Here is an 18,137-nt window from a genome sequence, read left to right as displayed (position 1 = left end):
CATAAACACATTTCATTACACCAAATACACAAAATAATGTTCTTTTTAGCAACATCGTATGACCCCTTTAAGTGTTAATTAAAAAAAAAAAATTACAATAATGTAAGCCATGAACCTGCATGCGCATGCATATACATAACCATAACTCTTTTTAGTATCTGCACTTACACTTAACATTAAAGTGACTTATATTTTAGATTTGAAACATTTTTTTATATGAAACCTTAGTCTTAAAGAATAAGACTCATTAATTATACTAATTATTAAATATAATTGTGATAAATGGGGCGGGGCCGAGAGCCGTGGGAGCGGAGCGAGACCGGTGAGTGGTGCAGGTGTCGCCCATTATCATTAACTCCCCCGGCCTCGCTTCATTCACACGGCTCTCGGCCCCGCCCCACTCGTCACACTGTCCTATCACAATAAAGGTCAAAAGTCAAAAAAAGAAAGAAAAAAAACACGCACACACACACACACACACACACACACACACACACACACACACACACACACACACACACACTGTGATTAAACAATCCAATTATGCATGAGGATTCAAATTGGCCATGTATCCGTTTGAAACTTGAGGGGACAAGAACATGGCGATAGGTCAAAACTGACACAATAAATCTCATCAGTCTCAAAAAGTTCTAGAGGGCAACACATATGCTTCATATCTGCTCTCATTAATAAAAGGGTGCAAATGGTATGAATTATGCAACACTGTATTTGCGATTAGATTCATTATTCCAAATTCACATATATTACACATAGAGGTATCTTATGTCAATGTTTTTTCTGATATGTTGCTAGTATAAAATATTTGAAAAATATATGAGATCCTGTATTATTTGTGCAAAGCAGCATTATTCTGGACACATGATCAGTCATGTTGCTTAGGAATGGGTCAACACTTTAAATAACCACAAATTACAATAATTACACCACAACAAAGACAACAAGCCCAATCTCTGGCCCCCTGGACAGACACCGGTCCCCTGAAAGGGCCACAATGGCTTTGAGTGTAGGATCTCTAATTTAATCCTGTCCTTTAGTTATGCCTACAACTTTGTTTTTAAAAAACTTGACCCGTATGTCGACAATCGCTTGTCAGTTCAGTTGTTGCTGAGGATTTGCACACAAAGGCCAGGATGTTTCTAGAGCCTCTGTTACTGCCATTGTGCGGTCAGTGCATTACACTGGCTGGCAGTTACAGAATGGGCAGCTAAGCATTGCCTTGTGCTCATGTGTCTATAGTCGTGCCGCTTGATCCCATTTGATCCAATTAAGATTTACAACGCTGGCTAAGGCAGAGAGTCTTACCTGTGCAGGAGAGAGAGGATAATGAGGAAAATTTGGCTCTGACGTAATGCACTCCTGCATCACAGAAAAAGCTAAGCTTCTTTGCACATGGGGAGGTGAAGGAGTGCAATGTATGATATGGTATTGGAGGTCTCGACATATAAAAGCCATAATCAGGACACTCATCATTCACTCATTTGTGACAATGCAAAAGCTTTCTGGCCAGTGACCACATGCAAAGATTATCACCCTTTGACGCTGGGTGTGTAAAGCCTAAGGCAAAATGAAAATGAGAGGGAGAATGCAGTTAATGTTTGTTTCAAAACCATGAAGTTCTAACCTTTTTGACCTAAGGTCCTCTAAGAAAATATTTTTGAATGCCTCGCCCTTAGAAATCAGTAGTGTCAAAAGATTAAAATAATTATGATACATTTCATAAGATAAGTTTCAAAAATGGAATGTCTATCCTTAAAAACTACAGGAGCTCATTTCCGCTCACTAAAAGATGGTAATTGCGAATTGTGAGATATGAACCTGCAATTGCGAGAAAAAATGTCTGGATTGCGAGATAAAATGCCACAATTATTTTTTCTATTTTTATTCCATGGCAGAAAAAACACAGTATCGCGAAATGTAAACTCAGAATTCAGAGAGATAAAAGTCAGAATTGCTAGAGAAACTTTTTTTTTTACCTTTTATTATTATTTCCCCCCATGGTGGAAGCAGATTTCCATAAGAACAACTATGGTTGAAGGGATAAAAAAATATTTAGGAAATGTTTGCATATTTTTACCTGAAAAATAGAGAATTGTCAATTTACATTTTGTAAAACTACACCTTGATTTTAATGAAGTTTAAGCACTTGAAGTTAAAATAATTGAATATAGGTTATGTTAAAAATAACGTAAGGCCCCTATGAAGTGATGTCGCCTAGTGGACCACGCCCCTCTGTTGGAGAACCACTATTCAAGAATGACCGAGCACGAAATGCCTAAAGCAAATGAGATAAATGCAGTGAATAAAAAGTTTCAAAAGCTATGTCTTAACCCAGACTAGTTTTACAAGCCGTTCTCCCCTGACTCCAGGGCCCGCCGCCGGATGGGACGGCGGTTGGCAACAGCTAGACTGTGACTGGGCAGGAGATGGCGGAAGGAAGTGAGGGGACAGGAAGTGGGATGGGATTTGAAGAAGAAGGCGGGAGAGATAGGAGTGTTTGGAATGTAGTGCGATCAAGAAAATGGAAAAAAAAGGAGAAAGTAACATCTAATATAGATGAAACAGATAGTGAACAAAGTATGACAATAGCAAGTAAACAACAAGAAGAAGAATATAAAGTGATCATGAAACTATCTCAGGAGGGGTCGTCATTTGGTGAGTGGAATCCGATTCAATTAACAAAGTCGATAAACAAATTGTTAGGCGAGGTTAAAAATGCAAAAGTATTAAGAAGTGGAGCGTTGCTGATTTTTTGTAGGAATAAAATGCAACAAGAGAAAGCCATAGAACTGAATAGAATAGATGGCAAGAGAATAAAGTGCGTCTTGATTGGAAATAAGGCGTTGATTCAAGGAGTTATCACAGGAATACCGGTAAATGTCACAGAAGATCAAATCAGAGACAATGTAACAGGGGCAAAAGTGCTGGAGGTAAAACGCCTTAGAACAACCAGAAACGGGGAGAAGTGCGATAGCCTGTCTGTTATGATTAAGTTTGATGAAGCAAGACTTCCAAGTAAGTTATACATAGGTTACATGAGCTATGAGGTCAGGCCATACATCCCTCCCCCACTGAGATGTTTTAAGTGCCAAAGATATGGCCATGTAGCAGCAGTGTGTAAGGGTAAACAAAGATGTGGTAGGTGTTCAGGCGAGCATGAGTATGGGGAATGTGGAGAAGGGGTAAAGCTGAAATGCTGTAACTGGAGGGGAGCACAGTTCAGCCTACCGTGGATGTGAAGCTAGCAAGAGGGCAATGGAGGTGCAGCGAGTGAGATCGCTGCAAGGAATAACATATGCAGAAGCTGTAAAGAAAGTGTCTAAGGAAGCCTATAAACCAGAACTCAAAGAAAATAAAAGTAGGTCTTGTGGGAAGTGTGAGAAAATTGAGGCAAAGAAGGATTTGTTAGTTATGGGCAAAAATGAATTTGTGTTGTTTATGGTTGAGGTGATAAACTGCTCGGCACAGACAGACCGGACGACAGAAAAGATCAAAATAATAGTTAAATCAGCGGAAAAGTATTTAGGAATAAAAGGGCTTAGCTGTGAGGTAGTGGAAGAAATGATAGTGGCAGGAAGCACAAGCTCGCAGACATGGGTTGGTGGCTCTTTATGATATTAGCTATATTGCAATGGAACTCCAGGAGCCTTATAGCAAATGGACAGGAATTCAAGAGTTTTGTCTCAGATTTAGCAGATAGACCTCATGTAGTATGTGTGCAAGAAACATGGTTAAAACCACAGTTGGACTTTGTATTGTATGGATATACTTCAATTAGGAGAGATAGAGAAACAGGAAAAGGTGGAGGTGTAGCAACTTTTGTTAAAAGTGGGGTAAGATATAAACTTATTAGTAAAGGGAAAGAACATGAATCTGTTGTAATTGAAGTGTGGTCAGGGGAAAACAGTATAAAAATAACCAATTTTTACAACCCTTGCAATAGATTAAGTACTGACAGGAATATTGGAACACAGCGGATACAGGACGTCATTTATACAGTATACAAAATCAAGTAGTCACAAGCATGAGGAAGGGCAGAAGCCCAAGGGAGGAGATGTTAGTCTCACGTCTTAGAATGGGTCACACTGGTTTAAATACAACATTGCACAGAATAGGAAAACATCCCACTGGATTATGCACTTATTGTAATGTACAAGAGACAGTGAAGCATATACTGTTAGACTGCAAAAAATATGAAGAAGATAGGGCAGAATTAAAGGCACAAATGGATGAACAAAGCATGACACTTGAGCATTTATTAGGGAAAGCATCTGGGAGAATACACAATTTATTAATGTTATTTTTGAAAAACACTGGGTTAAGTGAAAGAATTTAATAGGGTTTTTTTTTCTTTTTTCTTCCCTCTCCACTCCTTTGATGTCAGTCTAATGCCCACACTCCAGCCTAGTAGGTGGCGGTAATGCACCTTTGAGATGAGTTGCCAACCGCCATTAAACCTGAAAGAAGAAGAAGAAGACTCCAGGGCCCGTCCTCACCTCACAGTCCGTCGGTACTTTTCCGCAGGCGGAGCTCTAGCTTTACGTCACGCGCGATTCAGCCCCGTGGCTTTTGTTAAGCGCGTGCTCCAGTGTCGCTGTCAAAGCTCGCTCACCGATCTAACGGTCTCGAGACCCAGAACGACAGGGTTGTGCGGACGCAGAAACGTGCCACATCTGTTGCTTTTGCAATCCACAACCAACAGCTCTGAATTTACCTTAAATATGTCTACTATCGTCTACCGTCAAACAGATCAGGTAAGAATCAAGCTTATCAGCATTGTGTGAAGCTTCACGGCGTCTGTCCTCCTAGGATTCTTTAATACTACGTGTTTCTTTTATTTATGTTTTTAAAGATTATTTGCTTGTACGTTGCTATTTTGTATTACATGTACACTTGTATGTACTCACGCGACTGCCATATGGTGCGTTGTAATCTGCTCTGCATGTCTCTTCATAAACGCATGCGTTGCTCTCGTCACTCGCTTGAGTTTAACGTTTGCATTGCGCAGCAAACCGTGATGTTGTAAATGTTTAATTTAGTTGGATTTATCTATTTTGTACGCTGTACATTTGTTTCGCACATATGAAAATAATGTACATTTAAAATAAGTCTCTAACGAAGCACTGATTATTAATAAATAATTGCTTATTATTAGTAACAAATAATTCACGAAATAAAAAATATACAAAATAAACATGGGGTTTTACAGTTACAGCAATTGTATTGTCATCATTTGGCATTTATAGTATTTTAAGGGCTGAAATATTGCACATTCAGTATTCACTGGTCAGGCAGTTCATATCCCAGACTAGTCTTGTCGTTTTTTCCCGTTTCATAATAAAATGGGCTTCATACACTTTGAAATCTAGCTGCTTTGCCCTGTAAAATTTGATTGTGCTGTTGTCCTGATTATTGTCTGCTTACAAGGCAAATAGTTTTCTATTCTTAAAATCAAATAATTATTTAATTCTTTATTAAATTATTAAATAGAACAGTAAATGCCGACCAAGGTATAAATGTAATAACAGATAAATGAAAACCAGGACAGGACAGTTGTCAAGGTTAAAAAAGAGTGACTAGTGGTTCATAGAAAGCAGTGCTCGTATATTTTGACGCAGAACGTAAATTTTACCTCAGCGTTGATCTTTTGTGAGGAAGATGGAAAAATAACGACCAGGTCCTACTGACCCAGTTTGGGATTTTACTGTAGACTTGGACGAGGGGCTTAGAAACGTATTGGGCTCTGTATGATGCAAGCTTCATTGTGCGGGAAATGTGGATACGAGGCGTGTTAATGGACACTTCTTGTAGCCAATCGTATCATGCATGCTGGCCTATCAGGTTTCGTGAATTTAATGGGGCGTAACCCATAGAAATGTGTCCCTACGTGGTTGATCGTTTGCATCGATGTTTGATTGAATGCACCATATGGTCTCACCTTTCATCTCATATCTAATAATTGTACAATTTAAATTATTTAAACATCTTTCATACAGTTTTATTAAGCAGCAGTTCTCAAAAATGATGGTTTTGTTTTCTTTTTTGCTCGTTTTCTCTCTACATATGTCCTCTCTTCATACATGAAAATACCTGCAAACGTTTCCACAACCTAACATTGTGTGCACTCTCCCACAGTACATCTAATTTACTGTGGTTTTACACATAAAATCTCTAGTCATATTTCACAATCCCATTTGCAAGTCACAGGAAGCAGCAGTTTCACTTCTTGCAAATCCTTTTCCGTTCCATATCTCCACATCTGCCTATGGATGACCTAATTGTCACCGCAGTGCTTCATTTGTAAGGGAAATGAATGCAGCAAATCCTGTGCTCCTTAAACTAAGACCTTTGCTTGTGTATTTTGATACATAGATTCTTAAGAGTTAAGATGCTGTTTTTCTGTATACATCTATTATTTTATATTTCTTTTTAGAGAATTACTTGGCTATTTAAGTGCCTTTCCACTGTTGAATGTTGTGGTTAATGTGAATCACTGGGAGACATTTTCTGTGATGGCCACTGTGAATAAAATCTGTGTTCTGTCTCTTTCCCTTTCAAACATTCTTTCCGAACGTGGTGAACGATTATTCAATTTTCCAGCCTGTTCTCATGTGTGAGCTCAGCCGGTGGGTCGGTTAGCTCAATGTTTAAATTGTGTTCTCCTATTAACCTTTTCCCATAAAGGTTAGCATTTCATTAGAGAGGGGCAGCAGAGATAAAAACCAAGAAGCCAAAATAAAAACAGCAGCTTTTGTTGCCCTTTGCTCTCCGAATGTAATCTATTAATTCACAAAGCACAAAGCAGTTAAAAAACAGAATCTATAAAAAAGTACTGAACTGTAATTATTATGATGGAGTAGTCTGTGTGTCCTTTCCATCTTTGTAATTAGGAGTTTAAATTACATAAGCTCTTCTGCTGCCTGAGGGTTTATGAAAAGAGTAGCAGTGTGTTTTAGTTTAGGTCGAGAGAGAATAAATCACTGATTTTACCAGGTGTTATGTAACCCCTGGAAATGCAGCTCAGATTTTAGTGCACATCTGAATATGATTTTATTATATCAATTTTCTGCATGCTTTTTCCACAGCCTCTCATGATCTTGCACAACCATTTGACCATAATATTATTTCTTTAGTTGCACATCCACTTCCCTTCCTGCACATTTTATGCAGATTCACTGTTGTGCAAGCCATTCATGAGCTCAAAGGTACATTAGGTGATTTGTCCATAACTCCATAAAAGACACATGTTATTATTTTATACATCCAGGGCCATTATTTAAAATCATTATTATTTGTAAAGCATGGCATTAACAATGCCAAGGTCTTGATACCTGGTAAAATTTGCCATGAATAGCTTTGCATAGAAACATCAGGCAAATATATAAATGTTAGCAAGCCTGTGCATTTCTGATGCTGACTAATGTAGTTCACCTTTTTCTCAGAGCTGGAGGAGATCCCAGAGAGAAAGCGTGACTTGCAAGAAAGGGGTCTTATGATGGAGACCATTATAATTGCAAATGCTGCTTGTTGTCATGGGGTAGACTAAAGGCTTGTTCACACCCTGACGAATATCGCGCGCGATTATCGCCGACGTTTAACATGATTCATCTGCTGTAGTGGAGTGTTACGGGGTAACTAGGCAACCAGTAGTGGGAACGCCCACTAGCGACCTCAATTGCCAGCCACAAGCGACAAGCAGCGAAAAAGTCGCTGGCGGTGTGAACAGGGTTTCATTGGTGTCTGAACACAAAGGGCTTTATGACAAACGTGACAGCCACTACAAAAATCTCGATAAGAGGGAGATGTTATGGAGAGGAATTGCAGATCAAATAGGATTCGATGTGTACCGGGGTATTTCTGTTTTTCATTAAGCGCCATCTAATGTCAGGGAGTGAATTTGCACGTTCACTCGGCTCATCGCCTGCGAAAATCGCTTGGTATGAACACAAAAGACGCGTCGAAAAACGTTGGCGATAAGCGCTCGCGATAATCGTCCCTGTGTGTACGAGGCTTACGAGCAGCTTGAACTATATACAAATGCATGCAAGGAACTCATTGTCCTCTTATTGTCCTCATAGCCTCAGTTTTATTTTTTTGTATGGCCTTAAGCGATGCATTAAGTCGTTGCTCAATCTGGGTTATCTGTTGAGTCCTTCTGCAGACAGAGTCAATAGAACAACTGTTGCTGTGTGTTTCAGCCCATTCTCCTCTTTCTCTCTCGCCTCGCTGTCTGTCCCACGCTTACCGACTGAGCATGCTGTTTGCTGCATGCCAGAGGGGGCCAAAAAGATTATATGCACAAAACAGTCTTTCAGAGTGTTTTCTGCCACCACACATTTCAGTATCTGCCCATCTTTTTGTCTTTTCACCCTTGACTCTGTCAGTAATTGTGTGAGGATGCCGTGGTTGCCGCTACACAATGAACAGATTTGTGAGTCCATCTGAAGCTGCAAAGTCAACATAGGCTTTATCTGCTGTCTGACCCGTAAATGCCTTGGTTTAAAGTGTCAGTCCCTGATTCCACTCCAAGTGGACCAACGGCTCTCAGATTAATGTCACTAGTTTGAAACGGGACGGTTCAGACTTACCAATGAGTGGAAAGTTTCACGTTTTAAAGAGTCAGTGACATGATGCTGTTTTTGTCCTAAAATACTGTCAATGTCATTGCATAAAATATCAGATAAGGTGACCTTTTAATGACAAGACAGATAATTCAGGTTTTAAAATGAGGTGTGACTCCAAAAAACGTAATTTTTTGAAAAAAAAAACAAAAAAACTTGCATGTATTAAATTGAAACCTTTCTTCAAAATAAGTTTGATTTATTTATTTTTTTTTACTTTTATTTAATTTTTTAAGGGTGCTTTCACACCTGTAGATCGATTTGCTTTGTTCCGAAACAGGGATTAAAATTATTACAATGCGGCAAAGTTTCTAAACTGACCAAATTTGTTAATACAAGTCACGCGCGAGTAAACTGTTCTCTTATTGGTCAAAGTTCCACGGTTTATTTTCCAGAATTCCACTTAGCTGTCATGGCTGTCATCCGTCAGGATGGAATGACAACAGCTTTGTGGGCTTATTGTTTTTTCAGCTTTTTCAATTTTGTAGCTGTCATTATATTAATTTATAATTTTGAACAGATGTCCAGGATTCATCGGGAAAACATTTTTAAAATGCATCTACTAAGAAGAAGAGCAATAAGACCGCATTATAAAATGAAAAAGTGCACTTTGATTTTGAATGGCGAAGATGTGTTCACCCACAGACACTCACAGGTTCATTTTGAGGTATTAGCAAAACAACAAAGCTAATGCTTTTCACAGAACTTACGTAATTACCCATCATACATTGTGATATAGCCTGGTTCGTTGGATCGGACAACTTAACTGCTCCCGAGTTAGTTTTCAATCAAGCCAAGACCACCTCGTTCAGGCGATCTTGGATCGATTGTTTTGGTGCGGATCCAGGTGCAATTGCCTTTTTCACATATGCCCAAACGAACCGAGCTAAGGGGGGAAACGCGCCAGGTTCCGAAACAACGGGCCAGGTGTGAAAGCACCCCAAGATATTTTCTTTGACTTTTTTTTTAAGGAGTAAAGAGTTTGGATTAACTTTATATGTGAGATTAAGTGGAATAAACTCCATTGTAGACAGTTAAAACAGGAAGGGCATAAGAGAGAGCTCACATAAAAAGCATAATTCAGTGCTTCCGTGGTCTTTTACTCATCCTAGTGCTTGAAAGTGTTTCTCCAGTGCCACTTATCTTCAAGAGGAAGCATCCCTATGATGAGGTAAATTAAAGCCTAGCATTTTCCGATTGCTGTTTTCAATAATCAACCCCTGAGGAGGATAGAGCAAGAGAGGATGAGCAGATTATCCAAAGGCCTCCACTGCCTGCTTGGAGCATTTGCGTCGACTGAGGCTGGAATGGATAAAAGGATGTGAGTGGAAAAATACTAGCAGGTTTTCATGTAAAACATGAGGATTCCGCACACTGGAGCTCATTTGTTTTTCGCTTCTGCATTTTTCCATCCCCACACAGCTGTAGCCACATCATTGTGGGAATGTGATAAATCCATCAAAATTCCTAAGTACATTTTTTTTGGTTGTGTGACCATCCTCCACCCCTAAAATGTGACCTTCTGCTAGCTAAAAGGGTTTTGAATGACCTGTGGAGCATTCTGGAAGCATGTGGGTGTGGTAGAGCCATGTGGTTAACGGGGAAGAAGATGGGGAGAATCTGTGCGGGTGTTGTAGTAACAGTCTGACCAAGAGAAGGGTTAACGGAGGGTCGGAAAAGCATGTCCTGAGAGGCAGCTTCTTGAATTAAGTCTGTATGAGACCGATTCTATCCGGATTAATTTCAGTTGTCTGTGCAGCAGGAGTGAAGGCTGATCCCGAAAAAGGCACGTGTTTAACTCCATGAAAGCGATCAGTAGCGTAAAGCTGGGTCAGTCTGTGATCGGCAGCGCTTCTGCCCTTGGGCAACATGTGAACCTTTCATTTCTGTTAGTTCATTCCAGATCAGTATTAGATGTTGTGGCTATTGACGTGCTAGTAATTGCCATTGATGTGATCAGTGTTTCTGAGATCAGTCATCACAACCCCTTGTTTGTTATTTGTTTTGCAGGTTATAATGCACAATCAACACAGAAAAGGTTTGAGTCTATAGCCAACGGGACAAGCGAGGACTTGATTGCAGTCACTCTAAGCCTGAGAGTTTGAGTCACCTCTGACCCCCTGCTGTGCCCACTGGTTGCCTGGCATTGCCTTTTCCATCCACTTCGTAGTGAAGGAAGACCTAGGCACTCCCATTCCTGGTTCTACTTCACTTGTGCCTTTTTACGGCTTTCCAAAGTAAACTATCTCTCCCAGACATACGTCATTCGGTATTAGGTAAGCGCATGACTTATACATGAGGCTGACTGTTATGTGTGCACAAAAGGACGGCTTTAAAGTGATTATAGACTCTGACAGCTTTTTAGCCAGCAACTAAAATGAGTGATACATTGTATTTCATGTGCAGATGTGTGTGTGGGTGATATGTTTATGTAAGATATGCAGTGTGGGATAGATATTTTGAGGTAAAATCCTAAAATTGACTTAAGCATGTTATTGTTTCACTTTTGCAAAGGCTTAATTTCCAAAATGATTCCCAACGGATATTTGATTTTTGAGGACGAAAGTTTCCTGGATTCCACCGTGGCCAAGATGAACGCCCTTAGAAAGAACGGCCAGTTTTGTGATGTGAGACTACAGGTAACACACCCTTTTTTAACCTTATTATTCTCCGTGTCATTATGAGACGGCTGAAACATGACTCAGGGAAGAGTGTGTTTCATTATATGTGGGTCCTGGATCTTTGAATGGCCTTTAGCCGTGTGACGTTCATTAACAGACAAAGCCAAACCCTCTGTGTTCAGAATATTTCAAAGACTTGAATGGGAGGTTTAACATTTTCTGAAGAGATTTAATGGTTAATTCTCAAGATTATTTTCTTTCGATTCAAAAAATACTTTGATGACATTTAAATGACCATGCACCATATCTGAAAATCCAGATTTATTGTAGGTAATACCTGTTAGTAAATGAAATCGAAATGGTGCCTATTTCTTTGTTACAATGTCATAATAGGCTTAACCTTTGTCATTTTACCTCTGCAGGTGTGTGGCCATGAATTGATGGCTCATCGGGCAGTACTGGCTTGTTGCAGTCCATATCTGTTTGAAATCTTTAACAGCGACCTGGAACCTCATGGTGTCTCTCATGTGAAATTTGAGGATCTGGACCCTGAGGCTGTGGAGATCCTTCTCAACTATGCTTACACTGCCCAGTAAGAGAGACACAACATGCAATCAACCAGTTAGAGCCATTATACGGCACTTTTTCTACCATATTAATGGCTTTCCAATGTTTTCTGACATCTGTTGTTACTCTCTGCAGGTTGAAGGCAGATAAAGAGCTGGTTAAGGAGGTTTACTCTGCAGCCAAACGGCTCAAAATGGACAGAGTGAAGCGGGTAGGTTAATCAAGCATATGTTTTTGTGACCGTTTTACTTGAGATGAAGCTCTAACCAAGTCTTTTGTACTTGCTCTCAGATCTGTGGCGACTATCTTCTCTCCAAAATGGATTCCCAGAGTGCCATCTCCTATCGCAATTTTGCCAGCTGCATGGGAGATGGGCGTCTGCTGGGCAAGATCGACAGCTATATCCAGGAGCATCTTCTGGACGTGTCTGAGCAAGAGGATTTCCTCAAGCTGCCACGCCTTAAGGTGAGCTGACCTTTTAGGTCATGTACTATGCTTTATTGCGCTCTTGTGCTAAAGATATGTTCTCTTTTGGTCTGGTTTATAGTTGGAGGTGATGCTGGAGGATAACTTGACCTTGCCTAGTAATGGCAAGCTTTACTCCAAGGTGATTGGCTGGGTTCAACGCAGCCTGTGGGAAAATGGCGAACCCCTGGAGCGACTGATGGAGGAGGTGAGCACTGCGCTCCACTGTGAGCTCCTCTCTCCCTTCCCTCCCTTCTTCCCCCTCGTAATTCATCCCATTCACAGATTTAACAGGTCACACCAGCCATCTTAATGGTAGAGGTTGGTTGGGTTTGTTCTCTCTGCCTTCCATATATATATTTTTTTGTTTCCTCTTCCCCTTCACACTCAAATCACCCCGGGCCTTTAAGAATATACATTTAGGTACAGAACGGGGCTGTTACACCCTCCGCAAAGGCGAGTGGGTAGTCCAGGTGAGCCAAACTAAAAGCCTCCTGAATGCTCAGTGCTGTGCAGTAACTGCAGCTACTCTGTCTGCTCACAGAGAGTGACATGACATGTTGCCGTCCCAATGACATCTCTCTCTTCTCTAAGCAGGTGTGTGAGTGTTTGAGTGAGTGTGCTTGCTCTGGGAACCAGCACTAACAGTTCTTCCTCCCCACTGATTTATCTCTCCTTAGGTTTATTAGAGCAAACATCAGCAGGATTCTCACAAGACTGAAGAAGCCAAGACTGGGGCCCTCCAGGGTAATGAGTCAGTGAATGAAAGAAAATAACAAAAGAACGAGAGGGAGCTGTGGCGAAATGAGCGCTAGGCTCCTGCCTCTTAAACAAATGCACTCACCAACAGTACACAGTTCATTTAAAATGACACTTCAGATGTCTGAGTACCACCACGTTGAACACTTCAAAACATTCACATATTAAGTCCACCTACTGTAATTCACATATGCATGCGAAGTAGATCAAAGCATGTCACACAGTTGTTTATGCACACACTTGCAGTACGAAATATTCAAATGATTGGCACACAAATATGGGTGCTTTATGCCACTAAGGCATTTAACATTACATACACAGTATGCACCTGAATACTGATTAAGTACGAAATGAAAGAAAAGGAACAGAGCCATCGACTTCATAAAAGGCTTAATGATGGCACCTACAGTAAGTTTCATCCTAAATAAAGGAAGTGGGAACTGAGTGCAGCTTAGAGGGATGTTCGGAATTGCTCTCAGTTCCTAGTTCCTTTTAATCTGCTTTTGGACACATTCCCAGCAGAGATGGGCACAGGAAGTGACAGCAGCAGTCAGTCATGGAAACATAAAGCATTACTTTTTTCCTCATTTAAAATCAAATATCAGTAAACTATAAAACACTACTATAGCTATAGACAAATGGCCTCTTTTTATTTCAGCAGTGCCTACTGGTCCTGTTCACTTGGCATCAACACTGTACACAGTTGGTCAAGGGCAGCTTACAATTTTTACTTCAGATACTTTCTCATTGTGCAAGACACTTAAAACATTGATGCAACCATGCTTTTACCATTTTATGTCCTTAATATATCTGCAAGTACCCATAGACAAATACACAGAAATTATGTAATGTTGATGCACATTTTTTGTTTAGTTTCTACAATCATTGTTCTATTTTGTTTTCAGTTATTTGAACTGAATTTTGTATTGTATTTGGTTTTGAAAAAAACCTTTAAGCTTGAAGACAATCCAAGATTTTTTTTTCTAAATGAAGCACTCATTTTTGAGCTGTGTAAGTTGAAAACAGCTAACCAGTGTTGTACTGGAGTTTATGTGATGACGTCTGACTTGACTAACCCCCTCAGCTGAGAGGATGGATGACAGCCGAACATGCACTGATGGAGCTTGTTTGTCTATTTCCTTCTGCAACCTTGTTGACAAATGAAGGTTCCCAAGATGCTTTGTGGCGAACAGTATTGTGATCCACATTCTGCTGTTTTCAGTGCAGTGAAAAGTCCAGAAGATCTTTGGAAATGCTCCTGAATCCACAACAACACTGTTCTTATTCTTTAAGAAGCTTTTTTACCAGCATCTTGCAGTGAACGAGTGCTATGGCCCTTCCCTTCTTAACTTTCCTTCTTCCCCTGACGCACATAGTTGGGTGCTCTGTTGTCATGGAGACAGCCACATGGGTTCTGTTGTTGCTGTGTGTTTTGCAGGTGCAAACGCTGTACTATTCGGCCGATCACAAGCTGCTCGATGGGAGCCTGCTTGACGGGCAGGCTGAGGTGTTCGGCACTGAGGATGACCACATCCAGTTTGTGCAGGTACACAACCAGCGCTGAGCTCTTCTCAGGCTGGACCACAGCAGGCCCGTAGCGAACGCAAGATTTAATGCTAGGATAGAGCAGCTGCTTTGTTGTGCTGGGCTGTTGAGTCTTGAGCGTTTTGAGCTAGAGCGATCACGATGTGTGCGTGATGAGTGTGTGGATTGGGTTTTAATGCTGCTTATAGTGTGGCTTTACATTGAGATTAGATTAAAGTAGATATAAGGTTAAAAGAATAGTCCAAGGTTCAGTACAAGCTCATTCGAAAGCATCTGTGTTGTGCTGTGGTTTATCACAAAAATTAATTTCCATATATCCCTTTAAAAAAAAGCAAAAATCTGGATTACAGTAAGGCACTTACAATAGAAGTAATTAATCTGTTATCTGTAAATGTTAAAATATTCCCTGTTCCAATAGTATAGCCACAAAATGTAAACAATATGCATGTTAACTTGATTCTAGTTTGAAAAAAACTGCTTGCTAATCTTTTCTGTGTAATTTTATATCCAACTCTGGTGCTATGACAACATAATTACTGTAAAAGATTTAAGCCACTTTAAAGCTCATATAATACACACGCTTTAAAAGAAGAGTTCATGTGAGACTTTTATAAAGTTATAAGCTTCATATCCTTTAAAAAATGGCCCATTAATGTCCATTGTACCTACCTTACTAAAACCTAAATTTTTGCTTTTTAAAGGGATCATGAACTGAAAAACCAAAATTCCCTTGATATTTTGACATATCAAAATATTATACTATATAAAACATCTTGTAAGTTTCAGAACTCAAAATGTTCCCGTTATTCTAAAAACAGCTTATATTGAAGCCAGTCTGCTAAAACGACAGCTTGTGAAATGTACAACTCTTATTACGTAATAGTGTAACTAAACACCGCCTCCACGTAAGAAGATCAATGCCTGCTTCTACATTGCTGGCTGTTTAGCCCCGCCCACCGATTTACACATGTAGTGTAAATAAATAGAGGCGAATGCAGGTCTATGCAGAAACTAAAAAATAAAGATCGCTCCGAATAAGGCGCTGTGCAGTGCCAAGCTGTGGAAAAACAGTCTTTGCATTGCTTTCCTTCTGATCCCAACGTTAGGAAAGAGTGGATGAACTTCCAGAATGTGTCCGTAAGAACTTGGTCCTTTGTTCCCTTCATTTTACCGTGGATTCATTTACAAACAAGGAACAATTCGATGCTGGATTTTCAGAAATATTGAAATTAAAAGACGATGCTGTGCCAGCTATATTGATACAAGTGTGAGTAACTGTTTTTATTACGTGATCACTATTGCTTTGTCTGTTATTACAGATCGTTTGATATGTACTGAGTATTTATGTGTTTTTGACCTAAATCACAACAGCGTCCATCTATGATGGATGTAGGCTGTCAAACATACACAACTGTAAGCCAATCATACCAGTGGGCATTTACTTCATCCGCCACACCTATTCAAAGTGAGCGTTCTGATGAGGGGGGTTAAAAGCAGGACAGAAAATAGCCTATTACTTCTAAATTATGTTTTTTGATGTACAAATTGATAACATTGTAAGGGGACCTCGGAGAACAGTACAAAATATTTAAAAAGGCAGTTCATGACCCCTTTAAAAGAAAAAGAAGCATGAGTCAAAATTATTTTTGTGGTATTCAGCATTATGCCACAATTGCCGTCTATTGAGCTTAACTTGCATTGAACCCAGAATATTCCTATAACCTGATGCAGGCCAAGCATCTTGTAAGTTGTTAAGTCAGGCTTACACCTAGACGGGGTCTGGGACTGTGTGAGGTTGTGTGTATGTGGACCATGGGCTCGGAGTCTGTAGCTGCGCTGTGCCTTTGCAGAAGAAGCCCCCACGTGAGAATGTACACCGACAGCTGAGCACCAGCTCCTCTGGCAGCGGGGGGGGTTCTTCTTTACAGGAGTCACCCATGAGGCTGACTTATTTTTTTTTTTACAGTGTTTGGGAGGAGGTGGGTGGGGGTGGTCTGTTTGGGGTTGCCGAAAGCAACATTAAGCCTTTGCATATTGCATACTTTATTTTTGTTGTTGTATATATTGTTGTTTCTTTTTTTTCCATTTTAAGAAGAATGCCAACATTTATTGCACACTGAGTGTACCTTTTTGAGTAGTTTTGAAATTCTCCTTTCTTTTTTGGCAATTTGAAGACAGGATTGATTGGTTGAACCCATTAAGGAAGTGGTTCAGGTTGAATGTTTGCTTTATAGTTTTTTTTTGTGTTTTTTTGTTTTGTTAGCTCACTTCATTTAAAGCTCCATGGTTATACAAAGCCTTATTTTACAAAACATTCAAACACATGACTTTCCTTTTTGTATCATTAGCCATGACGTAGGATTACTGTACCAATCTTTAAAGATGGCCTTTTTTATATTTTTGATACACTGCTAAGTAACCAATAGATAGATGGATGAGCTAGTCGACACACAACACCCATGAGGATATAAACTTTAATCAGTGCCAGTTTAGTAACCCTCACATGCGTATAATCGACCACGCTTTAGTGCCTCTGCTCATTAGATATTTTGTTACCATTTCTTTTGTTTGACTGATTCAAGCAAGTGCGGTGATGCTCATTTCCTTCTCAATACCAACATTTTTAATATTTCCTGTGTTTAGCGTTTGGAAGCAACAAAAATATTTTTGGCTCCATGGTTTTGTTTTTCTCAATAAACTTGATCAGGGGAGAAAATCCTGTACCACATTTGTTATGAACTGATATTTCCTTACTAATAAACCATTTCAACCTGTAAAAGTATTGCTGTTTGTGTCTCTAGAAATGATGAATTGCGTATTGTTTTGCACATTTTATCTCTAGATTTGAATTCTGGTGTGATTATATTAAATGTCATTATTCTGGTGGATATATAACACCACTGTGTAGTTCATCAGTGAGTTTAGGATCAGATAAAAGGAAATAAGGCAAAAGAAATTGTTAATTGACATTTCTTTCATTCTGTGCCATTAGCCATGATGTTGGATTACTGTATTTTATGGTCCATAGTTTAGTTTATTATCAGTCCATTTATTACGCAGGTTGATTCTTGGATTCTTATCCAACAATACTTCATCCTCAGTCCATTCACAAAAACGAACCTGTCTTAATCCCAGACAAATCGGGACAGTCGTGCTGGCAGGAAGTAGGCCAAAAGCCACACAAGCACAAGGTCTTCGGGAGGGATTATAGGTCTTTTCTGGCACTGAATATCCATTGGACTTAGGCCATGCTCATGAAGTTGCTGCAATGACTTTCTGGTACTTTCCTGTTATTTCTACTGAGATGAGGATTGATAAAGACGAGGAACTCGTAGCATATGTTAAATATATACCAAAAGAACTATGTGAGTTTTTGCATTCCACAGCTGCTTTTCCATTGCTGTTTTCTTTCTTTTTTTTATATAAACATGCGCTAGCTGGACCTTTAAAGTTTGACCGTTGCCCTCCTTACATTTGCTGCTTCTCGCGCATGATGCAGGCCGTGTTTTAAAAACGTGGCATTAAAGTTACAATAATAATT

At 39.8% G+C, this 18,137-nt stretch overlaps 1 protein-coding gene across 3 annotated transcripts; it reads left to right on the top strand.

The window, feature by feature from the left end:
• The first annotated feature begins 4,690 nt into the window (after window positions 1-4,690).
• Window positions 4,691-17,262, top strand: LOC107698378 (influenza virus NS1A-binding protein homolog A-like). Of its 3 annotated transcripts, none has more exons than XR_001635339.1 (9): window positions 4,691-4,772; window positions 10,650-10,915; window positions 11,154-11,278; window positions 11,683-11,852; window positions 11,963-12,038; window positions 12,119-12,292; window positions 12,375-12,500; window positions 12,973-13,039; window positions 14,490-14,572. XR_001635339.1 is itself a non-coding variant. In XM_016499368.1 (9 exons), exons 3-9 carry the CDS (start codon window positions 11,168-11,170, stop codon window positions 16,714-16,716), a joined length of 1,035 nt encoding a protein of 344 aa, XP_016354854.1. In that variant the 5' UTR covers window positions 4,691-4,772; window positions 10,650-10,915; window positions 11,154-11,167; the 3' UTR covers window positions 16,717-17,262. The 3 variants fall into 3 exon arrangements, 2 of the variants coding, with proteins under 2 accessions (XP_016354854.1, XP_016354855.1); XM_016499368.1 differs by lacking the exon at window positions 12,973-13,039 and adding an exon at window positions 16,447-17,262 and having other exon boundaries at window positions 14,490-14,597; XM_016499369.1 differs by lacking the exon at window positions 14,490-14,572 and having other exon boundaries at window positions 12,973-13,367.
• Window positions 17,263-18,137: the final 875 nt, after the last annotated feature.

The sequence above is a fragment of the Sinocyclocheilus anshuiensis genome, unplaced genomic scaffold (assembly GCF_001515605.1).
Source record: "Sinocyclocheilus anshuiensis isolate Anshui unplaced genomic scaffold, SAMN03320099.WGS_v1.1 scaffold1746, whole genome shotgun sequence".
In the NCBI taxonomy this organism is placed as follows: Eukaryota; Metazoa; Chordata; class Actinopteri; order Cypriniformes; family Cyprinidae; genus Sinocyclocheilus; species Sinocyclocheilus anshuiensis.
The sequence above is the reverse complement of the archived record's forward strand: the minus strand, read 5'-3'. Positions and strand labels throughout refer to the sequence as shown.

Excerpts from the sequence above, each read along its gene's own strand:
- LOC107698378 (XM_016499368.1), top strand. The coding sequence starts at position 11,168 with ATGATTCCCAACGGATATTTGATTTTTGAGGACGAAAGTTTCCTGGAT. Across the intron at positions 12,293-12,374 it reads TCAAGCTGCCACGCCTTAAG|TTGGAGGTGATGCTGGAGGA; the intron begins GTGAGCTGACCT and ends TCTGGTTTATAG. Across the intron at positions 14,598-16,446 it reads ACCACATCCAGTTTGTGCAG|AAGAAGCCCCCACGTGAGAA; the intron begins GTACACAACCAG and ends GTGCCTTTGCAG.